Source organism: Neofelis nebulosa, chromosome 2, assembly GCF_028018385.1.
Source record: "Neofelis nebulosa isolate mNeoNeb1 chromosome 2, mNeoNeb1.pri, whole genome shotgun sequence".
NCBI classification, from domain to species: Eukaryota; Metazoa; Chordata; class Mammalia; order Carnivora; family Felidae; genus Neofelis; species Neofelis nebulosa.
This window is the reverse complement of record NC_080783.1, coordinates 216,455,344-216,477,725: the sequence shown is the minus strand read 5'-3', so window position 1 is coordinate 216,477,725 and position 22,382 is coordinate 216,455,344. Positions and strand designations below refer to the sequence as shown.

Below are 22,382 nucleotides of genomic sequence, written 5' to 3'. Positions count from 1 at the left end.
TATTTAACTTTAACTCCACGTTTTTTAAAATCATTTACCTCAACCAATGGCACAAGATGAAGATAGGAGGGGAGAAGCATATATATCAAGATAAGAAAGTATTTCAAGATCAAGCCACTTGTCTTCACCAACAATTTAATGGTTCCATCCATCTATCCAAACTTCCATTAACTTGCTTCATTCAGTGTTCGAGTTTAAGATTGCAAAGTCACTGCCACAAAGACACGAAAGGCTTCTGGGAGCTTTGGAAGACGTTGATAAAACACCAGAGAAATTCTCTAAATGTATCTAAAGTCTTGTAAAAAGCCAAATCTAACCATATTCGCTCCTTCCCCTACAGCAGGGATTGGCCAATCTGGCCCAATGCCCGTTTTTATACAGTTGCAGAACAAACAATAGCTTTTACATTTTTAAATGGCTAAAAAAGAAATCAGAAGAAGAATAATATCTCCTGACGTGGAAATTAAATGAAATTCAAATGTCAGCGTCCATAGTTATTGGTGCACAGCACCTCATTTATTTACTTGTCGCCTATGACTGTTGCCCTACAATGGCTGAGCTGAGTAGCTGCGAAGGAGATCGTAGGAAAGATATTCTGGCCCAAAACATTGACCCAAACCTGCCCTAAAAGTTGCTACTAATTCGCCTTGAAATAACTGGCTTTAGCTATATAGCTTTGCACAGGAGACTCCAGATGGTTTCACTGAACGCCATTTGAGCAACATAATGCAGAAATTATTGGATCTCATTATAGCTCAGTTAAAAGCAAGTAAATCCCTATGACTTTTTTTTTTTCTATTCTTTAACAAAGAAAGTAGTCTTTCACCACTTTATTCTTTCTGGTTGGGAAAGAATTACAAAACTATTACTTGTCTTACTTCCTCTACTACTTAAGAAGCCCACAGTCTTCCACATACGTGCGAGATATACCAGGATGAAGGTGTGTGTGTGTGTGTGTGTGTGTGTGTGTGTGTGTGTGTGTGTGTACACACGCACGCATATATCACCTTTTCCTGAAAGGGACAGAAAACGCCAGAAAGTGCAAAGTAGGGGCTTATGGTCACTCTTTGGCATAATTACCTAAGAGTATCTGCAATGTTACCTCCTTCCTCAGAATAAAATCTTCAATATATTCTCCCTAACGCCAAGCTTTCTGGTAGGAAATTTTTCATACATACAAAAAATTCAAAGAATAAACAGGTTGCTAAAACTTCCTATAAACCTTGCTTAGACTCTCAAGCCATGCTGCCATATTTGTTTCACCCATCTCTCCACCTTTTCTAGTGGAAGTAACTGATTCTTGAGAAAATAATCTGCAGACCATCATAACATGTCACCCTAAGAACTTCAGCAACCAGTGCCGGGATACTAATTTTCAATACCAGCATACTACTAAGGACACAAAGATACAAAACTACAGAGAGGGCGTCAAAATTTTTTTTCTTAAATTGGTTTCTTTTCTCCCACACAGATTAGTGAAGGTACAGGTAACCTCTGAAATCCCAATCATCCACAAAGTTAACACTGGAGTGAATGGTGGTGTACTAACTTGTACTGAGACCACAAGAGTAGTCTGATTAATATCATGATTATCAAAAGAGACCCAGATGGCTTAGGCTGCTCGACCCGCCATGCTCGACGGCCGCTCCTTCACAGCAAAGACCACGTCTCTGGCGCTCACCTGAGGGCAGCAGCATGATACGTGTCAACGTAGTCAGAAATGAAGAGCTCTCGGTTCTTGATGACCGGGTCTGTAATGACAAGTTCTCTTCCAGAGTCTGTCAAAAAAATTAATTGAGAGGATATTAAAATTGAGCCTCCCAAAACATTTAGGAAAAGTTTTGCTAGATTTTTCTTTCAGGTTCACCTCCCACTAAAGAAAGTACAATAAATAACCAGGTCTGGTCAGGAGGAATAATGTATGGCAGGCATAACAGGAAACAAGTATCTTGCTGGATATGTGTTTTACACCCTTATTAAATCCCCACAGTTTGCTGAAATGCATTAAGCAATTAATGAAAAAACGAAGAAAAAAACAGAAGAAACAATGATCACATTTTAGCAAACGTGTAAATTACTGACATAATTAATGATCCTGTTTAATTTCTTATTGCTAAATATTCCAGGATGGAGTGAAATTGCACTGTTTCTGTAGAAAAAAATAACCAAGTTACTATTTTTAATCAGGAACCATAATTTAACTGCCTTAACAGAAATTTTTATAGTTTTCAAGGAAGAAAAGCCTAATGAGTTATAAAAGAACATCATTCCTCAAAACTGTTTGGCTATGCTTTGTTGACTCAGAAGCAGTGCGGACGAGTGGGAAAGGAAGAGTAGAGGCAGCTGGATCCCAGCCTGGCCAGGCCCGCTGAGAAGACATGTCGCCTTGGCAACTCCTTGAGCATCTCATGTGCCTCGATTTCCTCATCTGAAAGTGGGTAGTGACAAATTCTAACTCATATGATTAATGGGTGACAAATGTGAATCAGTTAAGCGTGAGGCCCAACACTTGAAAACTCAGTAAAAATGCATGATTATACACATCTGAACAAACACAATACACATTTTATGTGCGTATCTCACATGTCAACAGAGTTACTGGGTAGAAACTACAATGCTAGAGCAAGAAAAACTAAGAATCTCTGAACTACCTTCCTGATTATTCTGAAAGTTAAGACGCAAACTGAATTGCAAACCCTTCAGGAAAGCTATGCTTTCAAAACTGAAGTTCACAGCCCTGGATGCAGAGAAGTTCAATCATAGAGATTATTGAAAAGGAGAAAAGAAATAAAACGGAATCATGATGTTTTCGGTATTATTAGCTCATCATTAGGGGAGAAAAAGGAGTTTTAGAAATGAAATTACTGTTATTTCCAAAGAAGAGCTATCTCTAGTCCAAGTTTAAGGGGAAGATGTTATTGGCGCATCTCTCTGGTTGTTTGGGGTTTTTTTAAGGCAAAAATAATGAACGAACTCAGCAAAACTAAATAAATAAACAAATAAACATTCCCGTAATGCTCTCAGTTATGAAAAGCTTTTTTAGAGAAAGTTTTACATAGTGGTTATCTCCATTTAATGAATGTTTTAAGAAATAACCTTGTCCAAAGCTAGAAAACGTAAGAATCAAACCAGAAGGACTTATTTACCATTTTCGTTATGCCGATCCTGAACCAAATGCTGGTACACAGAATCTGGAACTTCAGACTGACGGTAGTACCATTTGACGTTCATGAGTAGATGGTCCCTCTTACTCTGAAAAGGAAAATCTAACAGCATTAGGAACAGGATTTCGGGTGCCCACAGCTGTATACCATACCCATGATCAAAAGCCCCTGTAAACAGGTGGAGAGGCAGAGAGGGAGACTCACAATTACCACAGGGCCACAAAAATACAGAAGTCAATGATAAGGTCAAAATTATTTTTAATCCCAGCCTTAGCATCCCTCTGACCCTACTGCTCAAAACCTTAATCCAGGAAACCAAAGGAGACCAAACTTGAACCTATAAATCTCCCCCCAGCTTGATTAATTCAATCAATAGTATAGTTTTATTTAGCATTAACTATACAACACTACACGAATACATCCTTCTTCTATCTTAATTCTTCAACATTTTGGTAAGTATTTATAAACTGCATTAGCACAGTGTCAAGGCCTTTAAAGGCAATAAGTTAGAAAAACCTTACCGTGCAAGGCCTGGCACAAAGTCATGTCTCCAAGGTGTGCCAATCACCCAGACTAATTACATCCCCATCCACGTTATCGCTACAAGGCAAACTAATACAGCAAACTATGGGTGGTGGTGAAGGCACGAGGAGTCCACGGAGCAGGGACCCTATCTTAATTGTCTTCCGATTTCCAGAGAACAGAACTTGTACATAAATATTTGTGAATAATAATGAGTTCTATGATGATCAGGGGCCCCTAAATGTCTGTGGGACACTGAAACATGTTATGCCCAGAAGTCAACTTTGTTCCTGGTTATGCTTCCGTTCAAAGCATAAAGGATGAAACACTGCCCTTCTGTTTGAAGGCTATGGGGCTACAGCCTGAGGGAGACTGTCTTGGTACACCTCGGTCGTGAGACCTCTGAACACGGCAGTGCACCAAGGCTTCCCATGGCCTCATAAAGTAATTCCTAACCCAGGTGGGGGCTTCAGAGCCCTCCCCAAGATGAATGCTGCCGTATCGTTCCCCTTAGCAACGTCTACCTTCCCATCACCAGTCAGCAGGTGAGTCCGAAATGAAAGAGAGCTAAAATTTGAGACACGCTTCATGTTTATGAAGGAGATGACTAAGTCCTAAAATATGTCAAAGGAGCCTCTTTAATGAAGCAAGCTGCTTTCTGCTTAAATAAGAGGTATGTATATAGTCTTCACTAAATGGCCAGAAAGGCAAAAAAACAACAAAAACAACAAAAAACCTTTACTGAAAAATACTAAAGCTATTTAAATGACCAGAAAGAAAAGCACTGTCAAAGTCTTGATGAACTTGAATGCGAAGAAGCACTATTCCAAAGTAAGTATCATAAACACCAAGATCCGTACTGTGTAATTAACTGTGCCAAACAGGCCTACAAAAATAGGGCATCATTACTGATTTGAAAAAAAGAGACTGTATAGAAGGAATAACCCTACATAATGGGTACTTTTCAGTTTTTATCCATTTTTCACTTTTACATTCTATACTGTTTATACGAAAGGTGGGAAAATGAGGACGAATCAGTATGCTACATAAAAGGAGTAAATGTTACATACACGAGTTTATCCTCAAGAGCAATTACTCCCTGCGGAGGATTGTGGAGGAGGTAACATCTGACCTGGGGGAAAAGTGGGAAAGACCTCAATGGATTCTTTCCAGGCAAAGGAGGAGATCTGGGGAAGACACAAAGCCAGAGAAAAGACAGAACAAGTGCAGGACGCACCGCCACGGCCCACATGCACGCAGCACAGGAGAACCTCCTGCACGGTCCTGAGGGAACTCGGATTCTGACTTCAACGTGGCCTTTAAGTGGGTTTCTCTCTGAACAAGCGAGGTCCCCTATCTGCCCTGCTGACCAACACACAGGCGGCGAGGGACAACACACCGGGTCACGAGAGAGCAGCCAGGAGACCAGTCTCCTCCCGGGGCCCAGCCATGAACAGCAGGGCCAGGATGAGGGCATCTTCACAGAAAGAGACGAAGCAGGGGAGGGGTGGAGCCTGTCTGCAGGTACTCAAGGATAAACTCGGGGTAATGCACTGCCTAATGCAGGGGTTCTCACCCTCAGCATTCCTGACATTTGGTCCAGGGAAGTCTGGCGTGGGTGCCTGTCCTGCACACTGCCGGATATTGAGCGGCACCCCTGGCCTCCAAACACTAAATGCCAGTGGCACCCCTCCCCCTCATCGTAATGAGCAAAAAAATATCTCCACACGTTGCCAAATGTCCCCTGAGGGGACAATATTACCCCCCAGTGGAACACCAATGGTCTAACAGTGTCCTTTTTACAGAAAGCTAAACTGGAACGGTGACCAAAACAACCCCGGTTTAAGCACTACCAGGTGGGGAACATGGAATGTAAATACGAACACAGTGAGGCCTGTCACCACTGGGTTCAAACCCCATCTCCACCAGTTCCTAGCTATATGACTCTGGGCGTGTTAATCATATTCTGAGTCTCCCCTTTTCTGCAAAATGGGAACACTGAAACCTACCCAACGGACTATCGAAAGAATGAGAGGAACAGAAACGCGCTGGAACTGAGTAGGCGCTCAAGAGAGCAACGGTTTCTGTTGGTAGCGGATGCTCACCAGAGCTTCACAGAAAGATTTCAAGAACTCCGCTGAGAACCGTAGGAGCTATTTCTTCACCAGAATGTGGTTTCCTTCACCAGATGACAGTGCTCTCCAGTCCTTGAGCTACGAAGGGATGCCTCAATGCTCACAGTAATGAACTACTTAACAGGGCTCAAAGGAATTCAGATCTACCGGCAGTCTTAGCAACTATGTTCTGAAATCTATGCTTCTACGCATTTCTTTAACACATCTGAGATGTCTGAAAACCAGAAGGGGAACCGAAGTAAGCTTTCAAAGGTACCAGAACTGGCAATCAGACAATGTCTATTTTTCAGAACACCAAGCCAGTGATTCTGGGGACCTTTCGAGGTATAATATCTATATTAAATTCTGACCCTGGCACACTTAATGGCCACATGCGCGCGCGCACACACACACACACACACACACACTCTCTCTCTCTCTCTCTCTCTCTCTCTCACTCTCTCTCTCTCTCTCTCTCTCGGTCTTACTGCTCTGGTATATTTGTGCCTAGATTTACGACTCCTAATAAGAGACCTTACAAAGGCAGCCGAAACCCTGCTGGATTTCATAATGCAGTACTATCTAGTAACCAGGGAGTGGCAGCATTGTGTCAAAAAAAAAAAAAAAAGGCCTCCGAATCTTAATTCTGGATACAACACAACAAAAGATAGATTCACAGTTAACAAAAGTTCTGAACAAATATAAGTAGCTCTAATAGACATAATCGTCCTAAGTAGGCCGGGAAGTTCACGATCAAACATCCAGAGGGAAGCAGTATGTCGTTTCAGAGGGTACTAGACTAAAATTAAGTAATCGAGCCTTCTAGTCCTGTCTGCAATCACTTAGTCAGCTGGGGGCAACCTTAGTGAGTCACCTGGCATCTGACAAGTGAGGGGAGGGAATGAGATGATTTCTAGGGTCACATTCCATTTTATACACTTACATCTAGGTTTCGTCCCCAGACAAAACCAGTAGATAAATAAGCCACACTGGGAGAGTCCCTCCTGTCTTCTCTACATCAACATAATGGCATCCGCTAACAGTACCCTGCTAAAGAGGTTTTTACAAATTAAAATGCCATCTTCTCCAGAAGTGACTGTGCACTGAGGAACAGCAAAAGGGAACGGAGCGCACCCCTTCGACCAGTCAGTGCTCCCAATGCCACTCACACACACAGGTGCGGCTCAAACATTGACCGTGGGAAATCTGCATGTTCTTCCCACCGTTCACTAGAAAAAGACTTCTGCTCAGAATCACAGAAAACTAAAAGCAAAGTCAACTTAGAGATCGTCTGATTTAGCCCAAATCACCGAGGTCTGAATCAGGGCTCGCAACTTACTTGGGCAAATGACCTCTCCAAGCCTCAATTCTGTGGCACAGGACACGGGACACGATGGGAAATTCCACCACCTGTACCGCACCCGGCTGTGAGGAGCAAACAAACAGGCAAGAGCAGCAGGACTGGCTCTCAATAAATGTTGGGCAGGGGGCTCCCAGGGAGCTCCACGGGTGAAGCATCCGACTCTTGGCTTCCGCTCAGGTCACGATCTCACGGTTTGTGAGATTGAGCCCTGCGTCAGGCTCTGCGCTGACACTCTCTCTCAAAAATAAACTTGGGAAAAATAAAAAATAACAAACGTTGGGTGTTACTACCAGTGTTTTACAGACGAAGATAGGAGTCAAGCTATAAGAGGTCACTTATATATGTTGTTTTTCTCAGATTCAAAATTAAGCTAGTAATAGCAATACAAAAATAAATCATGTGGCAAATTAGGGGGGAAGAATCTCTACTTTTGCAACAATCTGAGAAGCATATCAAGTATTTCTAACAAATAGGCCTCGTTACCAACTAGTGATATAATTGTACAATTCCACAAAGGTCAAAGTGGTTATAAATGACACATTTTAAACAGAACGCTGAGTAAAGAGGGAAGTGGGGAGAGCTTCCCCTGTGAAGGCACCCTGGGGTGTATTTCTGAATACAGAGAAGAGCTCACTGGGAAGTAAATTATTTCCCACCATTTTATCTTTAGAGCGAGATTTGCCTGCATGCCTGCCCGCCTGCCTGACTGCAGGTTATAGGAAGTACCAGCCCTAAGGAAAAAATACCACCCAGGAGCAGCGCACCCAATATGCTCATAGTGAGGTTTCAAGGAGGGACTGTGCACACAAGGAGAGTAGCTGATTCTGGGTTAAATTATGGATTCTTCCCCATCACTGGCCTGGATTTCTCTGAAGGGACGGATGTATGTATATTTAAGGAAATAGTTTAATTGAGGACAAAACCCATCCCCACCTGGGTTTGGAAAAAAGACCAACAGCCTAGTGGGTGTTTGGGAGCAAAACAGGGGGCTTTCTAGAGCTACGAATGTCAGACAACGGACTGAGAGTTAATGAACTACAAAGACAGAACTGAAGTAAAACACTCAGAATGAGACGGCTGGCAAAGGGGGGGCGGGGCGTCTAGGGGGAAGGGAAGGCGAACAGGAGGCTGCTGTTGAAGGGACACTGGTTCATTTTATGGGCAGCACACAATTCGACCATCTCATATAAATGCAAGATCCAAGGCCCAGAAGTAAATTTCCATTCCTAGAGATCTTTCATGGTTATTAATGCAGTACTTTCATTGATTAAACAGCCAATCTTGAGTCTTTCCTAGGACCAGTCGTGGTATCACTGGAAAAAAACATTTTAACACAATATGTAAAAATAAAAGGAGTAGGGGTGGGGGTGGAGGGAGTGGTCGGAGTTCATAAACGACCAACAGGACGGGTGTGAGGAATCTTGTATACAATATGAGCAGGCCCCCAACCCAAGATGGGAACAACAACAATTTTAAACTCACCTGCATTACACAGGAAAGAACTCTGCCCCATCAGTCCCTCACAAGCTCCCAGCAGATACCGCCAGGGCTCCCAAAGCCCTCCAAACAAGCCCTGCTAGTCCCTCCACCATGATCGCCTATGTGACAGAGGCCAAAGACAACGAACCAAGATATAAAGATTAATACCATCAAATAAACAACTTTGCAAAGTCAAAATAATTCACTAGAGATAATAATTGGGGAATTCCCTTCAAATTTTTAACTGCTTTGTTCTTGAGAGCTTGAATTTCAAGTAACGAAAGATCTAGATTCAGAGTCAGATGAAATCAAACCAAAATTCTTGTTTTCTAAAGCCAAAATGTCCGGGGCGCCTGGGTGGCTCAGTCGGTTAAGTGTCCGACTTCAGCTCAGGTCACGATCTCGCGGTCCGTGGGTTCGAGCCCCGCGTCGGGCTCTGGGCTGTTGGCTCGGAGCCTGGAGCCCGCTTCCGATTCTGTGTCTCCCTCTCTCTCTGCCCCTCCCCCGTTCATGCTCTGTCTCTCTCTGTCCCCAAAATAAATAAACGTTAAAAAAAAAAAAAATTTTTTTTAAATAAATAAATAAATAAAGCCAAAATGTCCAATCAGGATTTTCCACAAATCTTGGAAGTAGCAATGGCTAATATTTGTATACTAGATAGCTTAAGAAAATACCTTTTAAAGAAACTTTTCACACATTTCCACAACATGGTGATAGTAAGGGTAAGAGTTATAGGAATACCACAGGTTTACTGTATAATTCAGATATATCTGCAAAAACAACTGGTGTGAGGACACAAAGCCTGCAGAGTGAGGGGACACGGTCCGCCAGACAAAATGGCCTGCCTTGCAGCCTGCCACGCGGTCAGTTTACACTGGCACCTCCATCCTGCCGAGCCCACCTCCACCCACAAGGAGTTGCCTGCCGGACACAGTACCCTCAAAAGACCTTGGGGACACAGTCTTACTAGGCTCGAATCATTACTGACTCTGAGGGAGGGAAGAAGGGACAGCACGGTCAGAGCTTACTATTCTTCTCCAAGGCCAAAGATCAATCCAGGTATGTGCACAGAAGATTCCAATCTAAAGATGAGTTTTCCGTATCAGAGGATCACATCAACTTTGTAGCTAAACACCGGAACTGAGACGAAATCATGTAGGAAAGATCTTGTAATATTTCAAGGTACTGCTCTGCTACCATGAGGCACTAGGGAGATAACATTTTCTATCCTTCTATCAAAATGGCTTATAGCCATCACAGCTCAAAATGCAATGAAAGAAAGAGTCACAGAAAAACGTTAACAAGGGCCACCAAGGAAGGCTTGGCCATCAAGGTCCAGCCGTCTCAGAGTTCTGCTCTGCCATGGGTACCAGGAGAGAAAGCGAAAACACAGACTCCAGAGTCTTGTTCTCGAAAGAGAAGAAAGAGCTCTGAGTATCTCCTCTTCAGACTATCATACACGTATCTCCCAAATGTAGTAAGACATTAAACACTGTGTTTCCTTTTTTTGAGAGAGTGGCCTAAGGGCAAGTAAATATCTTATTGCCCTTGAGTAAACAACGCATCCACCCTCAGATGTATTTAAGTGCTCAGGTGGGCTGAGGCTGAAGGACCCAAACCTGGAGTCGCGTTCTACATCCTCCACCCTTAAGGACTGAGCACATGTCCCTTCTGGTAGCCATGCCACTTGAGTTTCATAGTCCTGTTTAGCGGAGTCCTGGTTAAAATTTTGTGTGTCAACTGGACTGCGCTAAGGGATGCCCAAATAGCTGGTAAAACATCTCTGTATATCCATGAGGTTGTTTCTAGAAGAGATTATTCAGTAGGCTGAGTAAACAGATCTGACTTCCCCCAGGTGGGCAGGCTTTACCCAATCTCTTTGAGGCTAAATGGAACAAAAAGGCGACGGTGAAACACAGAACTCTCTTTTCCTGAGCTGGGACATACATCTTTTCCTACCATCAGACATCAGAGCTCCTGGATCTTAGGCCTTCGAATTCCAGGACTTATACCAGTGGCCCCTGGTCCTCAGGCCTTCAGCCTCAAAGGAGGGAGTTACACCACTAGCTCCACTGTTACCAGGCCCGTGGACCTGGACAAAGTCGACCACCTGCTTTCCTAGCTCGCCATCCTGCAGAGAGCAAATTATGGGACTTCTCTGTCTCCATAATCTCGTGAGACAATTCCCATGGGACATGTACTCTCTACGTGTCTCTCCTATTGGTTCTGTTTCTCTGGAGAACCCGAATACAAGTGGCTACTTATCATTTATTGGCATTTCCGAATGGACAGAACTTGGAACTATCAGGGGTCTACTCAAAACTAGCACAGTGAATTCTTTCTTTAAGGATAAATGCACCGATAAATGAAACCGAGAAACAAGCATATCCATTGGACTAAGGTGCTAACTGGCTGCAGGCACCAGAATCAAGGTTACAAGCATATTTTCCAAACCTGTGACACTCAATTCGAAACACTGTTTTCAAGAGACTGCATCAGCATCTGGATCCTGTAAGAGGACTGAAGTCACCTTCGATCAGATGAATCAGGTGAAGCCAGAAGGTGGAACCTGGGAGCACAGACGCAGTGTTTACAACCAAGCTGTGCAAATACCTGGTTACATACAAACGTCCAGAAAGATGATGCAGCTAAAAATGTGCTGAAACCCAGGCTCTGCTGGTCACAAGTCATTTTCAAAAATCACCGTTTCTTGATGATACCTTGTTTATTACACAAATTGCTGTCATTTGGTTATTTTTACAGTTCAATGTGGACAAAAGTCAGTCAGTATTTTGGCAGGACCAAAATGTACCTGAAAATGAAATCTTCTCAACCACCACCTATAAAATCCGAGCTGATTAAGGCATTTTCTGCCGAGGATCACACGATGCAGGAAAAGTAACAAGTTCAGACAGCAAATTCCTTTATTAGCCATGGAGAGACCAAAACTGAGCACAAGTGCAGCCTTGGGAAAACTCCTAACACAGGAGGCAGGGTCACCAGCTAAACTCTTAACCTAAATAACAAGTTCATGTCACATATACATGAATAAGCTATACTTAAAGGCAGACTTCACACATCAGCACAGATACTCCAAGCTAAAGGGCATTCCTGTAATTTACTGCATGTATCCCATACATTATCCTGATAAAAACACTAAGTGTCAGATTCAGGACTGAAAAGGTCTCAAGTTTGGGTTGACAGGCGAAGTCTGAAAGATGAAATACCACAGATAAATCAGGACTCTGTACTCGGATCCCCAATGTTTTGCTGTCCAGACCCAAAATAAATTCCTTCCTAAAAGCCAGCACTCTTTTCCCAGCAGCTATGGTTATGTCAAATAAACTTACAACCACAAATTTTCTATCTGGATCCAAATATTTCCCCCATAAGGGAGGGAAAACAGGCCGCAGCACAAGAAATTGCCAAACTGCCATTAATCCACACTAAATGGAATTAAACAGTCCACTGAATTTCCTTTTTGAAAAACTCATGCTCAAATAGTGCAAAGTTTGACATCTTTGCAGTACTTTGGTCGGTGCCTGGTGATGGTGGCAACAGCCGCATCGACTCTGCATCCTCCAGGGTTTTACTCACTTCTAGGTGACCTCGCTAGAAAAGTCAGGGAGCTGTACCACAAGCCAGCAACAGGCTCAGATGGTGTAGTAGTGAAAAAGGAGTTAAAGAAAGAAGGGGAAAAGCCGGGGCTACCGGCTTCCAAAATTCTCTAGAAGTTTCACAAATGAAACTCAAATGATCACATTATTTCTTAAAATAAAAACTACTAACTTACGATTAAAGACACATCACGCAGACCTTGCTATTAAAAACTGATGCTGAGGGGCGCCTGGGTGGCCCAGTCAGCTAAGTGTCCAACGCTTGATTTTGGTTCAGGTTATGATCCCCCTTTTTTTTGAGATCAAGCCCCACATTGGGCTCTGTGCTAACAGTGCAGAGCCTGCTTGAGATTCTCTCTCTGCCCCTCCCCTGCTTGCAAGCACTCGCTCTCTCTCAAAATAAATAAATAAACTTTAAAGAAACTGTCTAAAAAAAAAGTGATGCTGAAATATCTTGAAAAGATCTGAGTCGATAAATGCTTTATAAAAGTGGTTCTCAAACTTGTTAGACTCAGGATTCCCTACTCTCTTCAAAATTATTGAGAAGTTCAAAGAACTTTTACTTATGTGAACTATGTCTTATCAGTACTTACTATATTGGAAAATAAAAATAAAAAATTTTGAGGTATTTTTTACTAATTCTTTTAGCAGTAATAATAACATTATTAACACTGACATAAATAATTATAACAAACAAAAATTTTTATTTTTTATTAAGTTTATTTATTTTGAGAGAGACAGAAACAGAGTGAGTGGAGGAGGGGCATAGAGAGAGGGAGAGAGGGAGAGAGGGAGAGAGGGAGGGAGAGAGAGAGAGAGAGAGAGAGAGAGAGAGAGAGAGAGAGAGAGAGAGAGAGAGAGAGAATCCCAAACACACTTCATTCACACTGTCAGCATGGAGCCCAACACGGGGCTCGATCCCACAAACTGTGAGATCATGACCTGAGCCAAAATCAGAGTCAGACACCAGCTCAACCGAATGGGCCAACCAACTAAAAATCTTAAAACAAACAAAAACTTTAGGAAGCAAGTAATACTTACATTTCAACAGATCTCTTATGTATGGCTTAAGGAAACAGACTCTTCAGATCAGATGCTACCATCAACCTATTGAGTTATTACACGTCATTTAACCCTCGTAAAACTCCACTGTACACTCGTGAAAGGAGAATGAAAAAGGCAAATGATGTTTTAGCATAATTCTGAAAACAGTCTGCACATCCATGGGCCAGACTTGAGAACAGTTGCCCTATGGGACGAAGGGAATGTGCTACAGGAACGGTCCCAGAGGTCCTCCCCCTTGGACCCTGCCCGTTCACACCGTGTAAGCAAGCATGCTTCCCAAACAGAACCATGCCTGGAAATGTGAAAGCACACATTCATTTAGAAGTAAGATGCTATTAAAACATAGAAGCCTATACTGTTATTTATACGATCCGACTTTCCGCTAGTGGGCAGAAGCTAAACTCTTGTTAAAGGAAAGGAAATCTAGATAAGAAGCCTCTCGTTTTAGTTAAAACTGTTTTTCTTTCTAAAATTTGAACTCATTCTGTCGAGAAATATTTAAAGCTTGATTCAAACGAGAATATATAGATCTACACTAAAAAAAGAAAATAAAACAAAACGTGTACTTGGAAAAAATGGTACACCTATAAGAGCTGGAAGCATGCACGCAGAAGATAAAGGCTGGATGACTTCCTGTGGCAATCGGCGAGCCTAGGCAAGTGTGGCCATTTCAAGCAGTGCTGCTTCCTGGGAAAACTAGCAACGGGAAACAACAGGAACTTTTAAGAAAAGGAAAGTAAAAGACTTGTGGCTTACAACCCTATATCGAAGCATTAGCTCTTACAAAGACGGACGGACATACTTATTTTATGTGAATCCAGCAGCAGTCCTCTCTCTCTAGGTAATCTTTTTGTACCACTGCTTTCTGAACTCAAGTGCAAAACTACAGAGCTGGTAACACAGTACAATAAAATACCTTTTAGCAACACAAAGAGTTTTAGAATTAATTATTAGTACTTTCAAGGAGTACTAATATAGGCTTAGAAATCATTAGTGATGTAAATAAAGTCAGCCTGCTATATTAATAATAGGAACCCAATTATAGCTGGCAAACATTTTCAACTTGCCAAGAAACAAATTCAAATAGTTCGGTTAAAAAAAAAAAAAAGAAAAAGGAAAATTCAGTAGGAGCCTTGGGAATTTGTTTTTCTATCTCATTTTATGTGAACTAGTCTGTCTTGTCTTAAATATCTTATTTATTCTTCTCCCTTTTTGACTTAAACCAAAACAAAGACTGTAACCTTTAATACCTGTTAGTCTATTTATAACTGTTCCATCTACAACCATTTTTCTAATACAAACATGCCCTGATAGCTTATCTCAGTCCACATGCCAGACAACAAAGGCCCAGTGGCCTGCTGGAGACGAGAAATGGAAAGCAGGAAATGAGAAAGCTTAGTTAATCCCCAGATAATCGATCAGTGTATTCAGTCAAGTGTGAGCTGAGCTGGGGAAATGCTGCTCAAAAAAAAAAAATAAAACAAGAAAGAGGGGGGAAAAAATCAAAGAACACAGACCAGAGAGTCACAGTTCATTTTAAAATAGGTTAATTTCTTTGAAAAAGATTCCCCATCATGTTCAAGCACCAATGCAACGTATATAAATGTGAACTAAGACCTTTTTCTTTAAAATCTTTCATCCTCCATCTTTTTTGGGTTTTGCTTTACTGTTTTGTTTTTGGTTCATCTTTTTTTCTAAATTAGCTTTGCTGAGGCCTGATTTACACACAATAAAATTAACGTATTTACCGGTTCAGTTTGTTTGACAAGTGTTGTGTAACCACCACAACAATCAAGATAGGGAATGTTTCCATTACCACAAGAAGAGGACCTTCTTTAAGAACTGATGAATCGGCTATGCTGAAAAAGCTTCTGTGCCGGTGAATGCTACAAGAGAAACATCCTAACCTAAATTCCTTCCTCCATTTTAACTCACAGAGGAACGAATGTGAGAAGAACAACTCGGGAGTCAGCGGACACCTTCTCCTAGCTGCTGCTAATTAAAGACCACTACAGACAACAATCCCATGCTCTTTAAAATCAAAGATGTAAATAAAGTCAGCCTGCTATATTAATAATAGGAACCCAATTATAGGTGGCAAACATTTTCAACTTGCCAAGAAACAAATTCAAATAGTTCGGTTAAAAAAAAAAAAAAGAAAAAGGAAAATTCAGTAGGAGCCTTGGGAATTTGTTTTTCTATCTCATTTTATGTGAACGAGTCTGTCTTGTCTTAAATATCTTATTTATTCTTCTCCCTTTTTGACTTAAACCAAAACAAAGACTGTAACCTTTAATACCTGTTAGTCTATTTATAAAACTTCTGGGCTGAGACTCAGCTGATCTCCTAAAATTTCCAGGATATAGATAACACAGTTGTAGTAACAGTTACAAAAATAAATGAAAATAATAATTTCAAGTTAATTTCACAGTATACTTTCCTCAAATCATGGAACGAACATTTAACGAGTTTCTATGAAGTAGCAGACCTTGTCAAAGAGACAGACACTGAGGATTCACGAGAGAGGACCAGACAAAGTCCCGGACCCGAGAGAGCTTACAGTGCATTCACTGGAGGGACTCACTGCCAACCCCTCCACCACTCAAAACTAGGCCAAAGGCCAAAGAATCCTTAAGTGTTTCATACAAGGCCATAAGCAGTGAAATCTGCCACTTAGTAACCATATACCTTACTAAGTACTTAGTAACTTAGAACTGTTCACTTAGTAACTTAGGCAACCCCTCCACCACTCAAAACTAGGCCAAAGAATCCTTAAGTGTTTCAAACAAGGCCATAAGCAGTGAAATCTGCCACTTAGTAACCATATACCTGCAGGCAAGTAATGTTTGAATATTATGCTTAGTCTCCTTGGGTATTATTTTCCTTAAAACTAGCAGCCTTCTCAAAGGCACCTGAGGATGGCAAGAAAACGTGTCCTGTCGCTTGACTGCCTCATAGAGACAGAGAAGAATCTAAATCACCTTGACAAATCCATATACCTTCTCCAGCCCCAGGAACAACACAGAACCCTAAGTGTGCATGCCTCTCTCAGCTACAGCTAAGCTCTGTTCACAAAAACTCCCAAAGGCTCTTCTATCTTCTTTATTATTTTTCTGTGAAAGAATTTATTATGAAACACTTCACAGGCAGAAAGGTATAAAAATAATAGACTTATGTACCAAACTCATTTTCCTCTGCAATCTGTCTGTTTACTCAGCATTAAGCTTGCATCAGTCACCCATGCCCCAGTTCATTCGTTTTAAATGATACATATTACCTGTATGTACAACATGAGAATTTGTTCATAAATTTTCCTGCTGATATAGATAACTCCTTTTCGTGTTTGTGCAAGCTGTCTAAGGCACATGAAATTATTAAAAGCAAACGTCACCCCCAAGGTGGGGATGAAACTCAGGACCCCAAGGTCAATAGTCACATACTCTCTACCAACTGGGCAAGCCAGGTGCTCCTGAAACTTTTCAATTCGAATTATCTAAATTACTCTGAATGTTCAGCACCAGAGCTAAATGCTCAAACTTACTAGTAAAGTGTTATTCATAATATCCTTCTGATATCTCATTAATGCCTATAGGATCTGTAGTGCTGTCCCAATTTTATTCTTCATGTTGGTAACTTGCTGTCATTTTCCTTGATCTTCTTTACAGGAATTTAACAGTTTTATTAGTCATTTCAAAGGAGCAACTTTTGATACTGATTATCCTTGAATGCATATTTCTTTATTAATTCAGTAATTTGCAAATGTATCTTCATTAATCTCTTCCTTGGGTTTAATCTTAAATTCTTTTAAAATTTCTTAATCTAGATACTTAGAGACCATTGATTTTATTTGGTCTTTCTTACTTTCCTATACATATGTAAAGCTTTAGCTATATGCTATAATTGTGGTAGGTCATAATTTCAGTAACTGTTCAAGCAAAATATTTTCTAATTTCCACTGTGATTTCTTATTTGAGCCTTAGAAATGTATCACTATATTCCATATATTTGTGGATTTTACAGGTAATCACTTTGGTTTTGAATCCTAGGTTAATCTTACTGTGGTCAAAGAACATGTTTTCTATTATTTCAATCCTCTGAAATGCATTAAGATCTGCTTTAAGATCTAACACCATCATTTCTGATAAAATTCCCATGTGCACCTGAAAAGAATGTGTATTCTTCAGTCACTGGGTATAGTGTTCTATATATGATGATTAGCTCATATTTTTAAATTGTATTATTCAATTTTCTATATTCTTAGTGGATTTCTGATCTACTTATTTGCTCAATCACTGAAGGAGATGTGTTAAAATCTCTCTAATTGTCCAAATATTCATTAACAGTTTAGGTTCAACTGCAGTATATTTATACAATGCATTACATAGCACTGAAAATAAACTACTGAAACATATGAAAACATGGATGCATTTCACAAGCAATATGTGGGCCAAAGAAACTAGACACAGATAAATATGTATCACATAATACCCTCTGTATACAAATATCAAGTTCAAAGGCAGGCGGAACTAATCTATGGTGTTAGAGCTCACAGCAGTGGCTATCATGAGGTTAGTGTCTGGGAGAGGGCATGAGGGTGGTTTCTGGAAGTGCTTATGGCATTTTTTTTTAATTTGTGTTTTCAAATGTTTATTTTTGAGACAGAGAGAGAGAGCAAGCGAGCAGGAGTGAGTGAGTGAGAGAGAGAGAGAGAGAGAGAGAGAGAGAGAATCCCATGCAGGCTACAACACTGTCAGCACAGAGCCCAACTGCGGGGCTTGAACCCATGAACTGTGAGATGGTGACCTGAGCCGAAATCAAGAGTCAGACACTTAACCAACTGAGCCATCCAGGCACTCCAGCATTTTATCTCTTGATATGAGTACCAGTTACTATACATATATTACTATGTACAATTCACTGAACTGTACAATTGTAATTTTTATTCTCTCATGTAGATATATTAGACTTAAATGGGAACCTTGAAATTAAAAAAATTAAAATCGAATTCACAAGAACTAAGATGTACACACAAACACACACGTAAATGTAGAACATTTCGGGAAAGATAGTAGAAATTGGTCGCAACGGCTGCCTCTAGAGGAGGAGTCTGGAACAATTTGTTATGCCAGAAAGTAAGAAAGTGCTCAAAGAATGATAGGGACATGTGAAAGACATACAGTAAGTAGACTTTAAAAAAAGAGGCTCCCACTGGCTAAATCTGAAACAATTTCAAAATATATAATGATAATAATGGACTGTAACCGACCAAATGAAACCGGAAACCACACACACACATGCTGATCTATATAAATGAATAAAATGAACAATTACTGAGGAACAGGATATTTTCATAGTCACAAAAGCACCCTTCCACAAAATACTAATTACAAAGGATAAAAAACTAACTTTACAGTAGAGGGGCCCTTAATCAATTTTAATCAAGTGATCAAAGTAAACACTAAGAATGCAACAAACAGAAAGCAAATAATACCTGCAATGAGATAGTCCCTAACCTAAATCTAGTAACAATGGAATACCATACAAATGCAAACTGAGGGACATTCTGCAAAATAAACAGCCTGTAAATCTTGAAAAAGGTGAAGAAACATGACAACTAAATATAACACAAAATGAACAACTACCTAAACATGGATAGGGTTTGAGTAACAATATATCAATGCTAATTTTGACATCTGATTGTTGAATTGAATTGTGGGTTACATAACGAAACATCCTTCTCTGCAAGAAATACACCCTCAAGTATCAGGGGTTCATAGGGGCACAATTTGATGACATTCTCAAATGACTCAAGAACAAAGGGGGGGTTTTCTGTACTTGCAACTTTTCTGTAGGATTGGGGATGGTCAGATAAAAGCTTGAGGAAACAAATTTTAGTTCCAATTTAAAGGTACATAATCACAGTCACTTCAAACATGCTGACAAATCATGAGACTTCAAGCTGGGTGTGCTATGGAAGAATGAAAGGGCATATGCGACTGTCAAAAATAACGCATATGCCATGGTCAGGCAGTTACGGATTACTTCCAGGAACTCAGTCTATGACACAGATGGCATTTCAAAATAGTAGAGAAAGATGAGCTGATTAATAATCTTACTGAGGTAAGTGGGATGTCATCTGGAAAAAAGTTACGTTGCATCCGTACCTTACACCTTACACCAAGATAAATTCCAAGATAACAGGACAAAGAAAAATACAAATTAAAGTTACACTGAGAATATATTGCTCAAATTGGCAAATATCTAAGTTGATGACACTCTGCTGACAAGACTGTGGGGAAACAGATTCTCATGTACTTTTTACACAAATACACACCCTGGTACAACCCTTAAGGAGGGCAACTGAGCAATACGCATCAAATTACATATTCCCCTGTTTCCCCAGAAATACCACTGATTTTAATTTAAACATAAACTTGCATATATACAAAATAACATGAACAACCAAGTTTATTTAACATAAATAATGTCCACTAATCCTCATTAAAGGGACCAGCTAAGTAAATTATGAAACATCCACACAATGGAGTATCATACATATATATATATATACATAAAGGGAGCAGGGAAGGGAGAATATTTTCTATGTAGTGATATGGAAAGATCTCCAACATACATTCTTCAGATCTTCAACATAGATTCTTAAGAGCAAGCTACAGAACACTGTGCAAAATTTGATAGCTATTATATTTGCTTACACATGCACAGAGGCCCCTGGGAAGAATACATATGGAATATAATAACAATGATTATCTGCATGGGGTGAGGAGTGAAGAAAAAGAACTCGGGCAAATAAAAGCCCAAGGACAGGAGACAGACTTTTCAGGACACCTTTAAATACTTTTTCATTTCTGAATCATGTAAACGTACTACCTATTCAGACACAACTTGTTGTTGTTCTCTTAAGTCGTAGATTATTTTGTTTATGTCCCAGGCCTTTCTCTCTTCCTTTCTCCGTGCCCGCACCCTCTCTCCCCTCTATCCACCCTGGCATGTTTCTGGGCCTCTCTTTTTCATGTTGCTAGCCTTCCCTGGATGACAGACAATGGAGCTGGAATATGCACCCACCAGACTGCTAGAGAATTAAATGAGCAGGAATAAGCCTAGTTAATTACAGCTGTTCATGCCAATAGTCAGGGGCCCAATCTTTTACACCTAAGAATTCTAAGAATGTTAAGGCAAATAAATATAAAGCAGTCATACATGTTCTCAACTGCTTGTAGAAGACTCCTCTGCCCTCCATGCATACCATACCAAACTTACACTGGGCGCCTCGCCTCAAAAAAGGTCACATTGTTGCTGAATTTAAAGAGACAGGGAGCCTTTAAATATAAAATCTAAAGAGTCTCCAATTGAATATGAGATGTTCCACTCAATGCTCCCCTCAATGCTGGTTATAAAACCAGCCCTGAAATGAAACGGAGAACTACCAAGTCCTATTCATCCCGTGATAAACCACCGAGGCTGTATACACACATAAACAGGGAAGAAGGATGTCGTTAATAAGAGGTAACTGAAACCTCCCCTGAAAAAAAGCAATGAGCACTATTTTTTATCAGAACATTTTTTTTTTGTCTATGTTTGCTATTTCCACAAACTCCTCTTTGATTACAGATCATGTCTTTCCAAGAAGCCTACTTGGCAGCAAGCTGCTGACAAAGTATTGATGGCAGTCCTCTTTACACACAGCCTTATTAGCATTTCTATCGCTGCACTGCACACACTGGCATTATAAATCACACACACTCACTGCCATGCACAACACCAAACAGTTACCTAACAACTAAGGGTATTACAAATGCTTTGAACTAATCTTTGAATATATGCTCTGATAATTAAATCCCATTAGCGTTTCTACCTTTAAACCAAAACACACCAACACTGAAATCGGGTGCCATCCACAGTGCCCTCAACGTCTGCCATGAAATGTCACTTATATTACATAGTTCATATCCAATTACTCAACACAACCAGCAAAAGCATCTATCACTTACGTTAAAACAAGCAGAACCCAGCAGTGGGGCTGTCGGAAGCCATCACATGGCTTAAATGGATTTCTCACCTTTCAAATATCAAGGGGTCCTCTTTCCCAGAACATCTCACTAAGGGGTTTGGCCTTTTAACAAAGAGAGCTACCCAAGTTGAAAGAAACATTCAAAAGGCAGGACATGTTGCAAAGCCCAGCTCAGAGCTGGAAACATCTGCCCCTTGTGTTAAAATACAAAATAGTAAAAGATCCTTTATATGAAAAATAAATACACATTAAAAAAAAGAGAGAGAGCTTTTGTCAAGGCTACTAACAAAGAAGCAAAGTTATATTAATACCTACGGAGTCCTTGTTTTTGGCCAGAAATTAGGGACCCCTCCTGGCCAGAAGATCTATTAATTTCCCAGTTTTTAAGAACAAAGAAACCTTTCCTGAAGTCTGCTTGGAGCCCCAAAGCTTAGCCACAAAGCTAAGCACAAAGCTATGCTCCCCTGTGTCACTCTGTTATTCACGTAGTCACCAAGATGAGTGTGAGCTAAATTCCAGATCTGTGCAATTACACGCTCAAGCTCCAGCACCAATGATGATCTTCAAAACAAGGATCAAGATAACTTTCCTCATCTTCTGAGTTCAGAAAAGCTTTTACTGTCAAAAGAAAACATTAGTAGCTGACTCTTGGCAATTAACACATAATACAGCCACCACTTACCTATTTAGCAATACTACCATATTCTGTCATTTGAGGGAGGAAATCACTATAGAGGGAACTGCAGGAAATCATTTTCTAGCTCTCCCAATGTTTTGTCAGATAGGCTAACAAGAGAAACTGTCAGAGTTCTAATTGGCAGTAAATAATTACTGGGACATAAAATGAAACAACCCCCAAGAAAATTTAATCTGATCATACAGAAGAGGAGACAGCCAAGTCAACTGCCTCGGGAATTTATGCAGGCTACTGCCTCTTTGCATTTATATAGAAATCAATATGAGGTAACACACCTTAAATCAGGCTCTAGAACAATGGTTCCTAATCTTTGCTGAGACCTTCTCTCT

General features: G+C 40.6%; 1 protein-coding gene across 5 annotated transcripts in view; it reads right to left on the bottom strand.

Annotated features, from left to right (window-relative positions):
* Window positions 1-22,382, bottom strand: part of RERE (arginine-glutamic acid dipeptide repeats) — a 429,059-nt gene that overhangs the window by 169,074 nt on the left and 237,603 nt on the right. For all 5 annotated transcript variants that reach the window (XM_058719215.1, XM_058719218.1, XM_058719219.1 and 2 more), the window contains 2 exons: window positions 3,147-3,252; window positions 1,682-1,778 (listed from right to left, as the gene is read on the bottom strand). In XM_058719215.1, the coding sequence (XP_058575198.1) occupies window positions 1,682-1,778; window positions 3,147-3,252 (203 nt within the window). The remainder of the gene's footprint in view (window positions 1-1,681; window positions 1,779-3,146; window positions 3,253-22,382) is intronic.